General features: G+C 31.5%; 1 protein-coding gene across 4 annotated transcripts in view; it reads left to right on the top strand.

The window, feature by feature from the left end:
- LOC125066020 (adenylyl cyclase-associated protein 1) overlaps positions 1-20936 on the top strand; it is a 36051-nt gene continuing 15115 nt past the window's right edge. Inside the window, exons 1-4 of one of the 4 annotated variants that reach the window (XM_047674092.1) lie at positions 1-141; positions 15905-16146; positions 18920-19005; positions 19188-19570. In XM_047674092.1, coding sequence (XP_047530048.1) covers positions 16114-16146; positions 18920-19005; positions 19188-19570 — 502 coding nt within the window. In that variant the 5' untranslated portion in view covers positions 1-141; positions 15905-16113. Of the gene's footprint in view, positions 142-4043; positions 4837-6239; positions 6437-14330; positions 14503-15904; positions 16147-18919; positions 19006-19187; positions 19571-20936 lie in introns of those variants that run through there. The other 3 variants (XM_047673941.1, XM_047674022.1, XM_047674179.1) reach the window with 3 other exon arrangements.

Here is a 20936-nt window from a genome sequence, read left to right as displayed (position 1 = left end):
AGCTGTAATTTTTTGACAAGTAACCTATTGAATCTATTAAAGACTGATTTTTTTTTATATTATAGCCAACAAAATAAATAATTAAATAAGTGATAACGGGCTCGAAGTCAACTACGACGTACTAACTTTTTCACAGTAATCGTAAGTACATACTTTTTTACCTTCATGACTATAAAAGGAAATATACTTTTATATTGACATCACCGCATAAGATTAATTTATTGTGATACAGCAGCTTGCAATATTACATTTATATATTTGTTGTTTTCCTTGCAAATTATTAAATAAATATAGCTTGCTGATGGTAAAAGTGAGTTGGATTTAATATGTAGGTTAAATTAATTAAAGCCAAACATTTCAGTTATAGTTTATCTCAGTAATTTAATAATAACAAATAAAGTAACTGGTTTATTCGAACCGATATAAAGAAACGACGACTAACGGGAATTAATCGTAAAGGAGCATCAGAAAATTTAGTTTTGATAAAAACAAAGATACACAAATGCAATTTATTCATTCATTTTGGTGTATAGTGACAATAATAGATTTTTTTTGTGTGTTGGTTGTTTGATTTAATTATTAATAGACCACATATTGTCTCAAGCTACTATAAAGTTGACCTTACCTACCTTGTAAAGAAAGCTACAATGACTAATATCAGCTATATTGATTTTTTTATTAGTAATAAAAATCATTAAATCATAATAAATAAATGGTACATTTAAAAAATTTTTATTATGAAAACATATTAGTGCTTATTATATACTAAAATATTATATTAGAAAATAAGTAATTACTAAATTGCATACACAAACAGGCTCAGTATTAAATCATTATTGGGGTAATACATTAGATGTGGAAACAAGATACTGTGAAGTACATGCAGGTATGTATGATAGGAGAAATTAGGAACATGTATATTTATAAAACCTCTTTCTTATTTATAGTTTAACATTTTGTCTCAAATACTCCATTACAACTTACTGTATTGTACATTATGTAAGGATATATCTCTAGAGTAAGAATGGTAATTATTTCTAGAGATGAAACGGATAGCAGTGTACCCGGATACCAGATATTCGGTCGACCATGTGGCCGGATAACCGGGTATCCGGCCGCCGAATATTGGGCGAAACTTAGGCGATCGCAATTGCGACCCTTATTCTTTGTGGGCAGCTAATGCCAAACAATACCCAAATTTAGCAAAGTTTGCCAAAATCTAACTTTCTGCACCTTGCAGCAGGATGTATAACGAAAGACTTTTCTGAAGCTGGCCTTATTTATGAAGAGAAACCTTCTGCTACTTCTCAATGCAGAGAAATTAGTATTTATTCACCATAATTTGCCCTTAGTACAGTATGAGTACTAATTCAATCATTTTCTTTGTATTACATTAATTTACTATTGTGTGATTAAAAATTTACAACTAAAACAAGTTATATTTAAATGATAATAAGTTAAATGATACTAAGACTAACTAAAGAATTACTCAAAAATATGTTTGTTTTATCCAGTTTTTTTTATTCAGCCGGGTGTCTATCCGGTATTCGAATAGTAGCTATCTGGTATTTGGCCGGATAGTATTATGGCGGCCGGATAGGCCGGATACCGGATAGTTACCGGATATCCATTTCATCTCTAATTATTTCTGTATTGGAAATAAATTATTCAAAATTCTTTGTTTTAGGGCAAAGCCCAGTTACATCAGTGACCTGAAAGCATTAATAATTATTACTCTATCTTTTTATTAAATATTATATATCATAGCGGAGAAAATGTTTCTCCTCACTTATTGCTTTTTCAACAATGATATAGGAAATTCTAGTTATATTAATAGTCTCTATTTTTTATTCCTTTCCAATTAGACATTATTCATTTTAAGTGCTGCTTCACTCATTCTGAATGACAACCATATTCTTATTTATATAAGTTTTAATAGTACATTTTATCACGCCATGTTGGTGGCAAGAACTCATTAGCTGCAAAAAACATGTGTATCCATATTATTAGTTATTCATTATTTATTAACCAAAATTTCTTTATTATACAAATGGTGTCAAAACCAATAATCTTTGATATACACTTAGTGTTTTTTTTGCAATTAGTGCATTCTTAGTGTTAATAGATTGTTGACAATGTGCTTGTCTAAATCTCTGAAGTAAAACTTTCTATGTGTTCTGCTTGTATTGAGTGTGGAGAACCAGCACTATAGGATTTATGATTTAGTCCGATAGTAGGTGAGTAATTTAATTATCAATTTTTTTAATAGAACAGTGGTGGTACCATTTACAGATGAGTATATTTTTCACAATTATTTTTCATTCTTGGAGTTCAATATGATAAATTCGTATGAAAGAAGTGTAAACATGTAACACGTAAACTTTCAAAAATATTTTACATATTTTCGAAACTACTATGAAAAATTTATAATTGAAGTACCTATATTTGAGTATATTTGAGCTCTTACAAAAAAAGTTATTTTATATTTAAATTAATGTTCAAATTTATCCGTTATTAAAGTCTTATTTCGAAGGCTTGTTTGCGGCGGTTATGTGTACGTAATATTTTTCCCGTTAGATACGCAGGCGCGTTACTCTTGCATCCAGAGCCGTGTAATTATTTGCAGGCAACCACAGTAGTTACGATATATTTGTGTATATCACCTAGCTTGCCACAAATTTATTGACCAATCCGCATCTCTATATTTATGTAGTAGTCTTTTGTTGTTGTTTGGCAGAGTTGGGCACGGCATATAATTGTAATTTTATTTATTTTTATATTCACATACATAATTTTAAAATAAACTAAATTGACTAGGTACCTATAAATTAAAAATAAAAATATGTAAAACTGAATCTAACAAATCAGTAAGACGTCTATGTCTGAATTAGATAAACAAATATCAGTATTTCAGACGTCAGCGCTCATATAAATCAGACAATTAAAGTTTACAAGGTTTCTTTTTTTAAGCTGAGCATACATAAATGTAACATAACATGTAATTCGTTTAAAAACACTTTATTTACAAATTTTCGTCAAATAATTGTGATGTACGAACCTAGATACGAATATATGCATATTAAACAAATAATTTCAATTCACATTAACTATAGGGGTTTATTTTAATGCACTCTAAATATACTGTTCTGATCTGACAACAATGAGAGTTACTAATATTCTCATAAAAAAAATTGTCAGCAATTAGTAACGACTTTCCACTAACAAGTCTGTTTAGTTTTCCGCGAAACGCTTAAAAAAAGTGATTTAGTAACCTTATGGATTTAATGTTTAACATTTCATTGTGAATGTACCATGATAACAGAATAATTTAATTTTAGGATTAGGATCTATTGTTCTCTTAAATTTATTTTTAACGAGCATTGATCTGGCTTATAGACATAATGAGATAGAAATACAGCTTTTTACTCTTAGATGAGCAACAATTTTTGCTATTACATACACCTCTATTACACACTTAGTTTACACTATAAAATAATCAATGACTGTTGTAAGAATTATTTATTGTAAACAACTTTTGGGAGCACCAATTCGTGATAAACGAAGTGAATAAAAGACAATCTGCATTGAGACGTAAGTAAGTAATGTTTAAATTTGATTTAATTTCGAGATGTCTTTCAATAAACAATTAATAGTTTCGTATAATATTTGTTGTTAGAATAGAGAAGCTTGTGTAAGCTTTGCGGGTTGTACACGAGCTGTACGAAATGGGCGCGGGTGGCAGGATGCGCCAAGCGGGCGGCGCATCCGCCCTGCGCCAGTGCCGCCAGTCGCCCGCCGCCGTGCGCTCGGCCGGCCGCCGACCTTACGAACTCTTACATCGAACAATACTTTGTTATGCTATACACGTTATTATCACACGGAAATATAATATTAATGATACCGTTTTTATTTTTAAGAGTTATTATCAAATAAGGAATGATTCTATCAGTTGTTTATTATTCTTAGAGGTTTCTTATTTAACGTTATAGTATATAAAAAATTTAACGTATGTTATATAGAGAAAATAGAATATTATAAACTATCGTTGGTTAAAAATTATGTTTAAAAGTTGTTGTGCGCGGCCAAGTAAAAAAGTTAATAAAAACAAACTTAAATCCGAAAATATGGATCCTCTCAGTAACTCCTCACAAGGCAAAGAAACTATGGAAGTAAGCAGTGACATAAATAATGATAAACAAGAAACTCCAAAAATGGCATGCAATCCACCCCAAGATTGTATAAACACTGAAGATGACAAAATTGAAGTTGATCCGGTCGTTTCAAGTACTGTTTTGTCAGACCAAAACTTAAAGAGCCAAACTAATGATTGTCTTGATGAAGAGTCTGAAGAAGATAAAGATGACGTGTTTGCGAAACCAGACTTTGTAAAAAAGAGATTTTCTGTTGATTTTAAAAAAAGTCGCATTGACTTCAAACGATATTCTATTGATTGTGGTAGAAATGCAGTTACATTGCAAGATCTAGCGCATCTTGAACAAGAATTAGCCCGCACAAACGTAGACGTACGTATTGGCAGGCGTAAATCCACTGGTATACTCAAATCGACATCCGATAGTGGGGAAATTGGTGAAAAATATCGAGCAAAACCACCAAAAACCAGTCAAGAATCTTGTTCAGATGATGATGATGTTTTCGAGAAAGCCTCTGTACCGAGCGATGCAGATGGTACCAGGGAACCTCCAGCTACGCCTGTTGGCCGCGATGAGTTAGCTTTGCGGAGACACCGTTTCTTTTCGGATCTAGTTTGCGCTGCTAAAGGTGCAGTCGAACATCGTGTACGATTTGATCCTCTAGGGCCACTAGTTGCTGAATCAGGTATGAATATATTCCCATAATAAAAAAAAAATTAAAATGTCCACTATTATTATCATATAACTTTTATTGAGAATAGGAGCGATTATTTGGTCTTAGCAGCGCGTTAAATTTTTTCTCTTATGTTGTGCAAAAATATTTTCTAGATTTTGTCTCGCTATAAAATTTATTTATATTTGATCTTTTTGCAAAATCCTTTAATAGTACTTTTATTTTTAATGATTAAGAATCATGTGAAAACACATCTGAATTAGACGTTAATGTTTTATTAAAGTACCACCCCATAGTTTTGCGGTCGGCAAAAATCAATGCGGTTGGCTGATGCCCAAGTAAGCCGGTCTGCTTTCATATCTCAGACGTTCCAGCATCAGTATTATCTAAAATTCTGTACTATTTTTGATTTTTGAATAATTTTAGTTATTTTTCAATTCCCGTCCCGGTATCATACGGGTAGAAGTTTACATAAAACGTTTGTATTTAAAAAGTCTTTTATACAAACATTTATTTATTTATTATAAGAAGAAGAATTTAGTTGATATTACACGAGACGACAGCAAAAAAGTAATCAAGTTATAATTAATAAGTTTAGATATTTGTAGTATTTTTAACGTAAAAAAGAGCATAAACAGTTAACAAGTTTCGGTTAATGTTCTCATTTGCACGGTAATTCTCATATGCATTTTACAATTCTATCATACGTTCTAAAAATGGACGAACTTCAATAAAATATTTTTTTATATCTGCAATGATAAAGATAAAAGAGCATAAACCTAGATAAACTGAATAATCTCATCTGTTTAATGCAGCAAATACCATGAAGTCATCGACTAAAACAGGGCGGATCAATTTTGTTTCTAAATATAATTTATCTGAATATATTTCTGTAAACGTATTATATTTTTAATTTTTAAGAGCGCGGTTTCTTTTATTTTAAGATTAATAATGTCGAAAGCTGTAGCGAAACATTCTTTTTTTAAAAGTTGAAAACTAACTGTATAGTGCATTCATTAACGAAAAAGCAACGTTACTTGGATAACGTTTCGTTCTACACCTGCTACTTGATTAGGCGGAACCGCTGTTGCGGGTTATCCTGTGTAATTAGTACAAGGTATTAGTGTAAATACAGTATCCGGGCTTCACATAGTGCCCGTTCCGGATAGATATAGTAATTGCAAACAAATTTGTATATATTATTTCTTGAATAATATTTATATATGTCAGAAGAATATAAAGCGATAAAAACGTGATTGTGTTGTGTTGCTGTAGAAGTATAGTATATTCTTATTTTTTTTACTTGTACGTGTGATCCAACGTCACAGTAATATAATTATGACTCATTACTGTACTAAAGCGGGCGTGTTTAGATCATAATGTTGGCCTTTGCCAGTATAGTTTCTAGAGAACGAGTGGCCGGCAAAACAGCCGGTTGGTCTGAATCACAGTAACATCCGTTCTCGGGCTGGCTGGAGTCAGTGTTGGACGGCGTACGCGCACGCCTACACGTATATGTATAATTTTATCAGTGCGTGAAAAAAAAACTGTTATGTGTTTACTTATTTTGTAGTTGTATATTATTGAAGCTTTCCAAAACTATTTTACCTCGGTAAGTGGCCATATATTTTCTCACTTGATATTCTCGCAAGTCTATATATAAAACCGTGTGTGAATGTGTCAAAAATATTTTTTAAACACATATATATAAATAGGTACTTATCTCAGTCACAAAAACTTTGGTTTGGCGCCGGTTTTGTATCATGTCACAACATTTCGATTTTTCTTTTTAACAAAACTGCTCCTAAGCATCTGTTTTATTTACAGCTATGGACCTTTATCGTTATAAAATTATTAGTCTCGAGAGTGCGAAGATACGAATATCTAGTGAAATGATAAAATATATTAACGTCTTTAGAAATGGGGTGTTCTGAATAATCTCGATGTTCAATGCTATTTTTGTTCTGACTGAACTCTTATCTTGGTCGGTTTGTTATCTATAGACATCGCTTTTTACTACATAATTTTGTTTTTAAAATAACACTGACTGATCATTGATATGTTGTAAAATTCGTACCACACTTGACATTAAATTCAATTTGTGACGGTATCATTGAATAGTTCATTTCAGACTTTAGCTAGCAACGTGATACTACTTGGTAACTAAACTCGGTCTGCTTGGTATGGGTATCAAATTAAATGGGGTTTCAAGCATCCTATTGAGGATCTTAACGAAGCTGAGAGGGTAGAGCTATTGAAGACGTTAATTTTATTACTATTCGAGGGTTTAATAATATTATTACTATTAAAATTACATCGCAATGGAATATATCAAGTACGGAGCCTGATTATATTTTTGCTAATAATAAAACAATACAATACAAAAAAAAACGTTTTGTCGCATCGATAATATTACAATAAGAGGTATTGAATGGCTTTCAATACCTCTTTGGAAAAATTTCATGTTTGCTGTTTTTTTTTATTTTAAATAAAATTAGACCATGATCTTAAAGGGATTAAATTGAAATTAGTTTTTGGTCTATGGTTAGTTGTTTAGTTTATAGTATTTTAGGTTAGGGTATTGCGCTTATTAAAAATACAGTAATTCCCAGATTTAATTTATATTGCCTTCAATTAAATAACTTTACAATTGAGGAATTACATGAGCTCCAAATTAAACAAAAATTTAAATTGCAGTTACAAAAAAATACGATTCTTAATGTCATTTGGGTCATACTAAGGCCAAGTTAGGCTCAAAAGATTTAGCAAATTAAAGTATACACCTTAAACTACCTGCATAATTTGAGTGCGGCCGCACTGTCGCTGTATAACGCCGTTGCACATAAAGTCCGTCGTTAAAAATGTACGGGTCTGGGCGCTCAGTTGAAGGTTGGAAAGGCAAGTGGAGCAAATTGAATAGGTGCTTATATGTAAGGTATATATAAAATATTTTTATGAAAGTTATTTTACAAATGTGCAATGTTAAATGTAAGGGAAAATAGGCTTAAGTCTGTTGAGTTTATTTTTACGTACGTTATTATCTAGTCTTAATGCATTTTTAAATCGTGTATCAATCAATATCAATCACGTATCATAGTGTATAATGTTAATGATCATTATAAACAACATTAACAAAGTCTATTGGATACTTTCACGAAACATTATATTACAAGACGAGCTAGTTCAATCTATCTTACCACTGCTACTTTTAAACAATTTATGTTTGCATTATACTAATCTATATTCGTATTATATTATGCATGCGAAAGTAACTCTTGTCTATCTTATTGTTACTTAATTAAGATTAATGTTTCGAAAAGATTTTTATTGAATTTGACACTGATGTAGCCTAGGGACCTGAATAAGGACATATGTACGCGAAAAATAATTTTAGCGCGAACATATTCACAGGGATAATTTAATTTCTTAAAAAATACATTACGATAGATTTGCGAACACGCTAAAAGTATGTAATCTCGATCGAATCATGTAATTACTAGAGTCAATAATTTCCATGGGTGTGTGCGTAGGTCAAGCGTAACACACTTGGCTTTACAGTAGACCCAATAGTATTGTTGCGATACCTATTATAGCTGGATGGTATCTAACATGTCACGCAAGCATGAGCAACAGATGTTACTTGGATTAAGTTAATAGTTAACTACGGTAGTAAAAAATGTGCCAGCGGCGTCTAGATACGGAGTTTTATAATATACCGAATGATGAGCGTAATATTTTTTACAACGTTCGTATTATTTAGTACATGTCAAGCCCTTATTTCTGAGGGAAATTTCAATGTGATTCCTCTTAGAATTTTGTTATTTATGAAATGAAAGTACGGCCTATTATTTTTCTCTAATGGTTTTTTATTCTGATATTAGTTTTTTTTCTTATAATAGGTCTATTATTATTTTTTTTGCATGATATCGATTTGATTTTTTTTACATTTATTAAATATAAATTCCTACAATACGGTTCTATAGTTCTACAATGCTTGATTATAATAAAGCAAAGGTTCCATGTTATACTACTGCTGTGTGAGGTCCTACTCTCTTAAGGAAATATTTTAAATAATATTTCTATATTACACGCATTCTTTTTTAATAGTTATCTTGTTACCAGTGCAATGCTTAGTTGATATATAGACAAAAAAGGTATATCAAATAACAAATATGCAAAAGGCAACCTAAGCCTAATTATTTAAATTTCAACTGTCAAATTTTATTTTAGTCTGTGTGTACTGTTGATAATACTATATTTGACGTTCGCTCGAGATAAAATTCGTGTAGTTTGCAGTTAGTATATTTAAAAATAAAAAATGAATTGGACTTTATAAGACTTATGGCCCATTTGATATATGTTTTGATTGGATATTTTGTCCAATATATATAAAGGACCTTTATACATTCATACATTAAAATATATATTTGTAAGAAAATACAATTAAACTCTTTTATTTGCGAAAAATCGGACCAATACTACCTATAAAGGAAAGATAAAAAATATATGTTATTTTAACATACTTAAAAAACCACGATAGTCCGAGCATCATTAATTATATTAAGTACCCGTACTTGTAGTTAGTACTGGTATTCATTTAATTTCAAAAGTAATTTAAACTTTTAATTTTTATGTGCAGCATCCAGTTTTTACCAAAGAATGAACTTCTCTAGTACTGTGTCAATTAATTAGGTGACTCTCATTAAGTACTTGCAAAGAATAGAGAATTTAAACAGCACTATGCTCTATGCAGACTTTCCATCTATAAATAGACCTAATTAGCTTGATCTCATTCACAAAGTTATGTATCGATTTTTCTATTCAATTTTCACGTCGAGCTAGTAAATAGTTTTATATCCTGTAAGAGTTAACGAGGGATCAAATATGTGTTTTAAATATAAATCGGCGATTAAAATTTGTCAATAGTTAGCTGGAACATATTAACAATACATTTGCAATATACAGTTCTCATATCGAAAAGAATGGTTGGTTGAAACTGAATTATAATTATGCTTTCATAAAACATTAGAGTTCATTCTGCTAGGGTGTTATTTGACGACGTTACAAAGAAGGTATACATATATGCACTAGCACTGGCACTAATCGTGACACTAATTAAACTTGGAGAGTAATTTTAATTGCTCGGTTGCTACCAACGTAAAAATAGATGTAAAACTGTTGTGGCGGAAGATGTCATTTATGTCTGCAACTCTTCTCGGAACATTTTGCTCTTAAAGTCCTCTGTTATCTGTTCATAAAATGTAATTAGGTACTGAATAAATAATATGTGAAATGTTTCCAGTTTCCGGTAGAGTAGAATAGAGTCAACCCTATTTCAACAAGTGAGTGTCGTTAATCCCATCAGCACTTAACTGTAGTTTCTGCAATGTTGGTCTAAGGTACATCGACTAATTTGTCTTTAATTTGAAAGCTCATTGGTCGTCTGTTGCGTCATTGGCTGGCTCTAACTATTACAAGCCTTATTAGCGGTGGAACCTAACTTAAACACTAAGCGTAAAAATCTACACAAATCCTTTTTGTAACGTACCGCTGACCTCGAATAAGTAGCGTAGGGACAAGCCAATGATGATGATACGTACTACAATACAATAATTGAAGTAACAATCGCTTGTAAATTAATGACGACATGTTTTCATTTTCAAAGTAGTCTTTTTTATAATGAGATACTTGTATTAATTTTACTATTGATATTTTGTATACATTAGAATTAATACGATAAATAATTTTACTTACAATTTAGATAAATATTAATAAGTTCTTATTAAATAACCCCATTATTATTTTATTAAGTCTTTTTGTGTATATTCTATTACAGTTTAATTTGATCTACGTTTGATGTGTGGTTTGTAATTGTTTCCTTGTGGTAAATATAAGATATTGTGCAAGCTTGACATGGCCGCTTGATATTATTAATTAACGTTATTAATTGACATTTCTTGGAAAAAAAAACAAAACTATTTTTAAATTTGATACGTTAAGTATTTATGTTTAATTCTTTCACAAATACGTCTAAATGTTATAAAAAAGTAAATACATATTAAACTAGGTTTATCCTCATTTATTCTGGTATCTGTTTATGAATAGCAGTTAATTATTGTATTCGACGTTTTCCCATCGAAATTACAAAGTTTAAAAAAAATTTGTAGGTGACCCAAGGCACCAATTTATTCTGCCATAGGTTTTATAGATCAATTGTGATAAAATTATTTAAATAATCCTTTGAATATTTTTATTAATATTATTTATTTATCAAATGAATTTCAAACAGAATTCTAGTATAAATTTCGGATATTCAACGTATTTAATTATTTACAACCTAAACTAATATGTCTAATCATTGTTATATTAATATTTATTTTAGTTTCCTTAGAGCTATGGATTCACACACCACCAAATAATCTATCGATGGTGGATCTCGTACACACAATTACGTAACGATGTTAGTCATTTTAAACTGGCCTTGGCCGTGCAATGGCACGAAAATAAACGTGAGTGAGTGAGTGTGTTCAAACCTCATACTCCCCTTTAGACGTCAAGAGCTCTCATTATATTAAATACTTCACTGTAATGAATGAGTACAATAATTCGATCGAGACACAAAATAGGTCAATTTTATTTTTATAATTATTTTATTAATGGCTGATAATTGATTTGTTTATAATATATTATTTGATAAGAAATCAATAAATGATTTCTATGCGTTCCAACGTGATATAGTAACAAAGAAAAAATATACAAATTCAATAATTAAATGTTGCATTTTATAATAATGTATTGTAATTAAATAACAAACAACGCTTATTTATATTTTAGCAGCGTTTTCACTCGGATGTACTTATAAGGAAATCAAGGAAGTAATTATATTTAAAGCTCAATTCATACTAGCGGAAACTCTGCTGCCGACATTTGTTTTTTATTATACTTTACTTATATACATTTTATAAGATAAATAATTTGTAATTAAACAGTGAAACAATAAGAATTTTAATTAATAATAAAAATAAGAATTGATTACTCATTGCTTAAACAAGATTTCTTAAATAAACATAATTGACCTGACAAAAACAATAAACATCGTACGAAAATACACTATACCATAGGTACTCAATAACTTACCTGATGATGATAGATGGATTACGTTGCTGAAACAGAAGTGAACACGCAAATCAGACAGAAATATCGTGACCTGAGTGTATCACAATTGTATAAGAATGATGAAATAGTGTCCGCTTTTTTTTTTACTATTATGCACGATTTTGATTAGGTTGTCAATATTTACTTCTAATTGAATATTCACTATCTAATCAGTTATTGTTAAGGTCGGTCATGCGAGGTAAGGTGATTGTTATTAAATATGTATACATCACGTATTATATTTATTATAATATATTATTTATTTCCCTCTGGGTAAATCTTACCTACTCATCACATATTCTAGCGCTTAAGAGCTTAACTTAGTATTGTTGTGCTACAATCTGAGAGCTGAGCATGTTCGTGTAATTACAGACGCAAGGGACATAATTTCTTAGTTCTCAAGGTCAGTAGTGCGTTGGTAATGTAAGGAATAGTTAATATTTCTATCATTGCCAACGTGTATGGGCAGTGATGATCAGTTGCCATCAGGTGCTCCTCTATTGACCAAATCGTCTAAAAAATTAAAAAAACAATTCCAAAATTAAATGCGATCATATGTCATTAGTACAGTCATCATTAATTATATTTTACAAGCTGAAAGGTCATATAACCAAATATTCGCATTTTCTGTAACTAACATTGTCCAGAATATATATATAGATAGCTATATAATCTATAAATGTTTATCTATGTCAGTCTCTTCACCCCTGAACTAAGCCCTCAGAGGTTTGTTACATTAATTTAGGTAATCAACTTTGTTACGATCAAATGAAAAGTATATAACACAATTTATATTTCATTTTACCAAATAATTAAGTTTTATGACTGTTATTTGAGTTATAAGTAGTATTTTGGTAGAATAAAATGTAAACCTTATCAAATGAATAGAAGATATCTCTTTGATGGTAGAATAACTTGTACCTGGGTACTGGGCGTGAAGAAAGTACCTTGGACCGATAAATCTTGGTAAATAATTTCAAAATGAATGAAAACAAAGGGTGAAAAGAACCCGTACTTTTACTTTGTCGCTGGTAAAGTAAAATTAAAGCCTACGGGCAGTCTACCTTCGGAATACTAATTACTAAAATAGACAAAAAGTTTGCGTCTTTAGAACTTTTACATTTATTATTCGAAATGGTACACGCCCTGTTGTATTACTGCATACTCGCTGAGTGTTACCGAATTATCTTTATCGACGTATCGCCAAATATAGACAACATACTCATAACATACTTTTAACGAATATCATGATTAATTATAATTTTACGTGAAAATTTTACACTACATTTGAACTCCAAAAAAACAGATCTGCTTAACATTTTTAATTAATTTTGTGCCAACTAGGACCATTAGGACATTAAAAACTCAAATGTATTTTATTTATTCCATGCTCGAATATAAAAGAAAACATCGTGTAGAAACAAGGATGAAATTCTGCCATATATATATAGCATCTATCAACAAGTGTTGGAAAAAGCTCATGCCTGGCTATAATTGACTTTCCTTTACGGATTAATATGATAATGAATTCCTCGATGAAATTTTATAGCAGTTCTAAGTAATTTCTTCCGAACTGCTTCTGTTTAACGAAGTGAATAATAATTCTTGCGAGTAAATGTTTATCGTCTTACTCGTTGACACGACAAGATAATATCTCACGACTCTTTAATACCGGTAATGAATGCATACGAATTATACTTTTTGTTTATTTGAATTAAGTAGTTATATTTCTATCAACTGTTACCCGCTTCGCTTAACGTATATGAAATTAGTATTTTCTTTAAAGGTTGAATATAAAACCTGTATCTCAACGGTATAATCAATTTTTATGTCAAATGTTATCGGATCAAGAAGAAATTTTATATGCACATTTTTTTCTCATACTAATGTATGAGAAAAAAATGTCACTGTCGCTTTTATAATTTTTATCGCTAGACAAATGTAGAATCATTTGCCCTAGGCTCGAGGGTAAGAAATCAAGGATGAATAAAAAAAAACATTTTTGGCAGATTGCCTGTTTGAGTTCGAAGGAATTGTGTGGGAACGCTGAGAATAACAGATAATAAATATTTTTTTAATCGTTATGACTTTTGCCATAGTCTTGTAATTTAATCAGTAATATTAATCATATGACCAAGTAATTGTTATTTGTCTCTTTCGTTTCAAAGGAATTACAATCGTGAACGTATCGGTTAGCTTTGCTTTATCATGTTTTTGTAGAATACTCGGTATTATCGCACCGTATCTGCAACTTAGTCATTAGATAATGACGATTCATTGACGCTACATTCGTGTCGGAGTGACCAGTACAGTAACAAATATTCATAAATTTTCCTGGTTTAATTTTATTATATTTTTTATTCGTAATGGATGATGAAAGTGGCAATAAGAATATGAAACATCTCATACAAATGTTCGAGGCGCGTAAAATGAAAGACTTGTCTGATGATGAGCAGGGCGCGGTCAATAGAGTTCTCATTGAGTCTAATCAAGAGGAAAATGAAGGTGAAGATATATCGAATGGTACGAATATTTATGTATTTATTTTCGTGTCGAGTCGTGCTGTCAACTTTCGTCGGTTTAAAAACGATCGAAAGTTGATAAATGTTTGAAAAATATTTACATATGAATCACTCGAAAGTAAAATTGTGCGTCGTTAATATTTTGATACTCGCTTCTTAATTACGTAAAACAAACTTAGCAGTAATTGGCCTTTCCAAGTTTGTATTACCTAATTCGAAATGTAATTAATTTTCTCGTATGAAATACAATCTTCTCATAATTTAATTGTGTTTATATAAATACTCATCGGTTGAATTCGCTATCAACACTTGTGTTTAATAGAGTTATCTAATGTTTATTTTAAGACTACAGATTTATAATTAGGCACACAGTTGATATGGTTTTAGTACCCTTTTTTAAACCTAATGACCTATTGTGTATAATGATGTTGGTATAGAAATCAAATATTAATTTGATAACTAATTGGTTAGCATTAGCAGCCCGTAAATGTCCCACTGCTGGGATAAAGGCCTCCTCTCCCTTTGAGGAGAAGGTTTGGAGCATATTCCACCACGCTGCTCCAATGCGGGTTGGCGGAATACACATGTGGCAGAATTAACTAATTGGTTAATAATAAATAATTAATATAATTGTATCATAACCATTTATATTACAAAAATGTGATATAAAAAGTTAAAATGCAAGACAACCTTTTCTTATTATTTTAACGGTCAATTTGTTTTGGTTATAGCTTCAGTTAATAAATAATGAACCATCGCTGTTCGTCCCATAATTAGCAATAAAGGTCACTCTGTAGAATCAGGTAGTATTTCACTATGGAATATGTTCCTAAACTACTAATGACATGCATAATTAATTTATACAAATAATGGCGCTACAGGTGAACAGCATACATTTAAGAACAATGTTTTACCCACCAATAGGCATGCAAATCAATAAGTAAAATTATGCAATAATTGTATTTACAGCGTGTGTCGTGTACCTCACATATCGTGTTGATTCACGTCGCGTCGTTTGGCATGATTTCAAGACATTCAATTAATAACGAACTTACTCCTAGTTATCTATAATAGATGTTTTATCAACAATCAGCAATTGTCCCACTCCTCGATGAAAACTTCGTTTATGTTTAGGAGCAGCTATTTATATTTATTAGGTTTCTTCACCGAGGGTTTGTTTTTCATGCGGCAGAATTACATCCGCTACATGTAGTTGTTTTCACGATGTTCTCTATGATCGCTGAATCTGATTTTGTGTCAGAAAAGAAAATCTGTGGCTTTTATCCAGATTTGAACCCTTGTTGTTATCCATGCGGCTAACATCAATCCACTGGGCCACCTCGATTGTAGAAATATTTATTTATCAACTTATTAACTAATAGATGTTTACTCTTGTTTATCAGGTAGTGAAGTCGATCATACAGCGGCAGTTCACAGTCCGGCTGCTGACCTCGAATCTCTGATAGAGCGCTTGGAGCGTGTGACTTCACGCTTGGAGCGATTGCCTGTGCTACGTGCTCACACGCCTACACCGCCCTGCTCCCCAGCGCCATCTCCTGCAGGAGACGCGTCACCGATCTTTCAGACGACAGAAATCATAGAAACCGACAACATGAGCATCAACGGCTACCAGGACTTGATGCAGGTGGGTTACGTAGTTTTTTTATGAAGGTTCATTGAGAAATATTTTGTGGTAATGTTAGGTAAAATATTACTCCAATTATCACAAAGCTTTCAAATATATCCAATGAGAATTATCATTTATTCTCTTCTGTATGTACACAAGTTTTATAAAGTTTCTTAATTATCATTATAATTCCCATTGGACCAAGAATGACAATTCATACTACCTTACCATCATAGTAAAACTTCCAACCAGCTGAAGACTTTCAAGCTAGAACTTATTATTTTCAACAACACACAAAAACTTGAACTAGATTTATCTTTTCACGTCGGTAAAATGTGCATCTCTTTTGAATCTCTGGAGTATAGTAAATAATTATGTATTAAAAGCTGATAAATTAAAAGATATAGAAAAAGCAACCAAGATCGCACATTGAATGTTCTTACGCCGCTGCGGTTGTATCAATTACTTTAAATCTTAAGTTATTAATAATTAGATTAGAACGATTATTATAGTTAATTATTAAGATTTTTTTTTTTGTTAATTTGTTACATTTTGAGATAGTTATATAATAATCGACACTGTTATAATATAATACGTAAGTTGAAAATTCTGTTAATTCTGTTAGTTCTGTATTATTTATTATGTTTATCGCTTCTGTCAATAGGTTGACAATTCTGCCTGTGTCAGGGTTGAAAAACAAAATTGTACAACACAAGTGTTGAATTGTCAGTATCGTTGAAGTTGTCAAGCTGCGAGGCATATGTTTCTGCACGCAACAGTTATCTGATTAATCAATTTCCATTAACAACGACCGCCCTTGTTCGAATCATTTGTTTCTTTTACGACGCAACCATAACACGAAACGATGACCTGAGGCTTGAAACGATTTTATTAAGTATCTTTCTTTTCAAGTAGCATACTATTTATTCAGATACTTTCAACACATAAAATAAATACTGCTCTTTTTATGTATCATACACAGCACATAAAATGTGTTTTATAACGTGATCATTAATGTCGGTGCTGCTAAAGGCGAGTAATGTTTTTGCCCCTTAATACAATATAAGTTCTTATTACAACCTTCCCATTAAAATGTGTGGTAAATATGTTTCTTTTATATCATACAGGAAGTTACTTTACGTATAGAAAAGTAATTGCTTTCATTTATTTGTAAAGTAACAATCCGAGAATGACCAGCGAATGAGACGTTTAACCTAAGGCTGCGAATTTAAATCTGTACAAGCACCTTTGAGTACTTCTTGTGTTTTTTTTGGCCTTCGTGATAGAGAGGGGAGTAAATATAGGCCGTTAATAAGAGAGACTACGTGAGATATGGTAGGAAAGAACTGTGTGTGTGTGAGTTAGCATAAATACATTAATGAGGTATATAACATGTTTGTTACTAATATTGGTGGCGTATTGGGATGTAACTGATGTTTAATAATAATCTTACATCATCGTCATCACCTGGTTTCTATATTTGAGTTACTGGACATCAGTTATATATAATAACGCAACAAACAGGAACAAATTTTGACTGAACATTTATGTTGTTCCTCTACTTTTCCATATTATATCATGCGACATAGAAACATGGGGTTACGTTTTTTTGAGTACGTTTACGAATTACGTTTCGTAAGCATTTTTTTCGGATTATAATCAACGTTATATGAATATAGTCAACGGATATGTAAATTAATATACACTTTATCGAAACGCAGTAAATAGGAAAAGCGAATAATAATAATAATGTTAGAAGAAGGATAAAAATACTGGGAGGAAAATTACACGTGCACGTAAATTTGACTCGCAATGGAGCTGCTCGGGTAGATATATTCCAAACTCTCCGGTAAATAGACTAGGAGGCTTTTGCCCAGCCATGGGATTTTAAAAAGATTAATCACACTATTAGATAAGTTATAAAATTATCTTTAAAGTAAGAATGTTCAGCGTTATGTATAATATTGTAATAATATAAACACGGACGTACAATCGAGTTATCCAATAATTTAATAAATTTAATTGAAATTGCCGAGGCATCTAGTTATACCTGAACTTGCCAACTCCTATTAATAAAATCAATATTTTATGATTGAATAAGCTTAGATGTCAAAATTATCGCGGTATAAGATTTAATTTCTGTTTTACTTATTTTGTTCTGCGATATCGTTCGAGTGGAATTATTATGAATATATTTTTTCGTCTCATAGTTTGAAATAATATTAGTATGATTTGAAAATTATTATTCCATTCAAAAACCATTTGTGATTGAATAGAATAATCAGCTGTACTCCTCTCTTGGTTTGGTTGTTTGTTTTTTTTTGCGAACGGAAATTTTGCGTCCGCAATACTCGTTTTCTTAAAAAACCCGTTCTTATATTATTTGTGTAAAGGAAGGTAGCAGAGCAAATGTTAATAAATATCTCCTCATTCATTACCGTCCATAGACAATGGTACTGCAATAAATATTCTTTACATCGTCAAGGCGCCTTTAACTAAGACGGTAATGTTCCTTTTTATTATATTACCATCAAACCGAAACACAATAATGCAAGGTATTGCTTTGCAGCTATGACTTTGCTTGGTGATAGAGCTGATTTGCATTGGCCATGTAAGTGGCTAATATTGCAATGCCAATTTCTATGAGCGGTGGTGACACTTTGCCAGTCTTACCACCAAATATAATAAACCACCCGTTTCTCAGAGATGAGATGATGTGAAAATTATTTTGCAATTTGTTTTCTTAAATTTAATGTTAATTTACGTGTTTATAATGTCTTTATTGTTTTAGGGTCCCCTGCTCACTTACTTAGAGTTGTCGAAGCAGATCGGCGGCGACATCGCTACGCACGCTAACCTCGTTAACGATGCCTTTCAGTGAGCATTTTACACTACTTTATTACTTTGTTTTAATGAAATCTTGGTCGTCTGGGTACTAATAAAGATGCATGCATAAAAAATTGTATAGTATGAATATATAAAGTTGAGGCTATAATATAATTAAAGTAATCACTTAGTTTGCTTGTTATGAAATAATTATTGAACTTTTTTTTCTACAGACAACAGTTTCGTTACATCCAGCTGGCGGCGGTGCGATCTAAGCCACTGCAGGCCGAAGAGGTACAACTTCTCGCTCCGACTAGCGAAAAGATCTCATCAATCCAACAATACCGCGAGAAGAATCGTGCATCTCCGTTCTTCAACCACCTCTCCGCCATATCCGAGAGCATCCCCGCTCTCGGGTGGGTTGCCGTGTCCCCTACACCGGCACCGTACGTGAAAGAAATGAACGACGCCGGACAGTTTTACACGAACCGTGTTCTGAAGGAGTGGAAAGAGAAAGATAAGACCCATGTCGACTGGTGCCGCGCATGGGTGCAGTTGCTGTCGGATTTGCAAGCGTATGTAAAGCAGTATCACACTACAGGACTCGTGTGGGCTGGTGAGTAATACAAAGTTCATTGTCGTCGATAATGGCAAGCCATTACAAATTATATGCATGATGTTGTTTAAAGAATAATACTTATGATATCATTTGTTGCCAACATATATGTTAACTTGTGTGTCGCATGCTTAGATATTAATTAATGTTCCATTTAACTTATCGTGTTATACGTCACTTTTATTTTATAACTTCTTTTTTTGGTGACCTTTAATATAATTAACTTTAACCGTTCATATTATCATTGTATGATTTAAAATTTAAGGGGATCGGGCTCTCTTTACTCTTTCTAAAATATTTCATTAATGAACCAAATAAAATTAGGCTATGTAACTATGCCGACTAGAATAAAATAAATTACGAGCTTTTGTTATATGATTGGGAAAATGTCTACAATAAAAAAGGAATCGTGGTATCTCTTCAATATTTTTTATGATATCCTTAAATCTGTTATTGAACTACATATGAGTTTAAAAACAGAAAAAATCCATTTTTATATCCAATTTGGTAACGAGCCGAACACCTATGAAGACAATGAATAAAAAATTTAAATTTCATCGTAAATTGAAAATATAATAGAGAACGATTAAAGAGTTATTTTTTAGAGGCAGACAAAAACCGTTAGCTATTCTGGGTTTATCGGTTGAATAATTCATTAACTCAAACTTGTAGATATTTTTGGTTGTACGTAAGTCTAAAAGTAAATTTATTGGCAACACGAGCACTAGCAATGTGAAAGAATATTCTTTAAATAATAGGCATATGCCTATTATTTAAAAGTAATTTTCAAAATCAAATCAATCTCCCTGAAAATCCTTGAAAAAGTCTTAGCTTTCTTAAAAGTAGTATTATTTATATTTAATCGATAAAAATGAAAATTTTCTCGGTAATTTATACACTAATTTTTAAAAGTGGTGTGAGGCATGATACTTATCGTCCTATCTGTAAGCTAAGTTCAATTTCAAAACTATTTAAAAAACATTCCTAAGTCGACTCTTCCTCTTATAAAAAATGCTATAAACGTACATGTGTGTACGTAAACGTACGTCAGTGCATGGATATTACACGTAAATACACTAAAAGTAATATCTCCGAAAACCTCGACCATATTTATAATACTATGGACAGTGGAATCGAGATTATATGATAAGAACAAATGATTTCTCGAAAGCCTTTTATACAATTTGCTTATTGATAGAAAAGCTAAAAAATTAATGAACACGGCGATCTACTGCGATGTTTGGAATCATATTAACGAGATTGAATTGAAGCTCTTGCCGTTAAAGGACATTCTACTTTCTTGCCCATTTTCTCTGGCGTGTCCCAAGGGTCACATCTCGGGCCACTCCTGTTTAATATTCATATA

The sequence above is a fragment of the Vanessa atalanta genome, chromosome 1 (assembly GCF_905147765.1).
Source record: "Vanessa atalanta chromosome 1, ilVanAtal1.2, whole genome shotgun sequence".
NCBI lineage: Eukaryota > Metazoa > Arthropoda > Insecta > Lepidoptera > Nymphalidae > Vanessa > Vanessa atalanta.
This window is presented reverse-complemented; position numbering and strand designations above follow the sequence as displayed.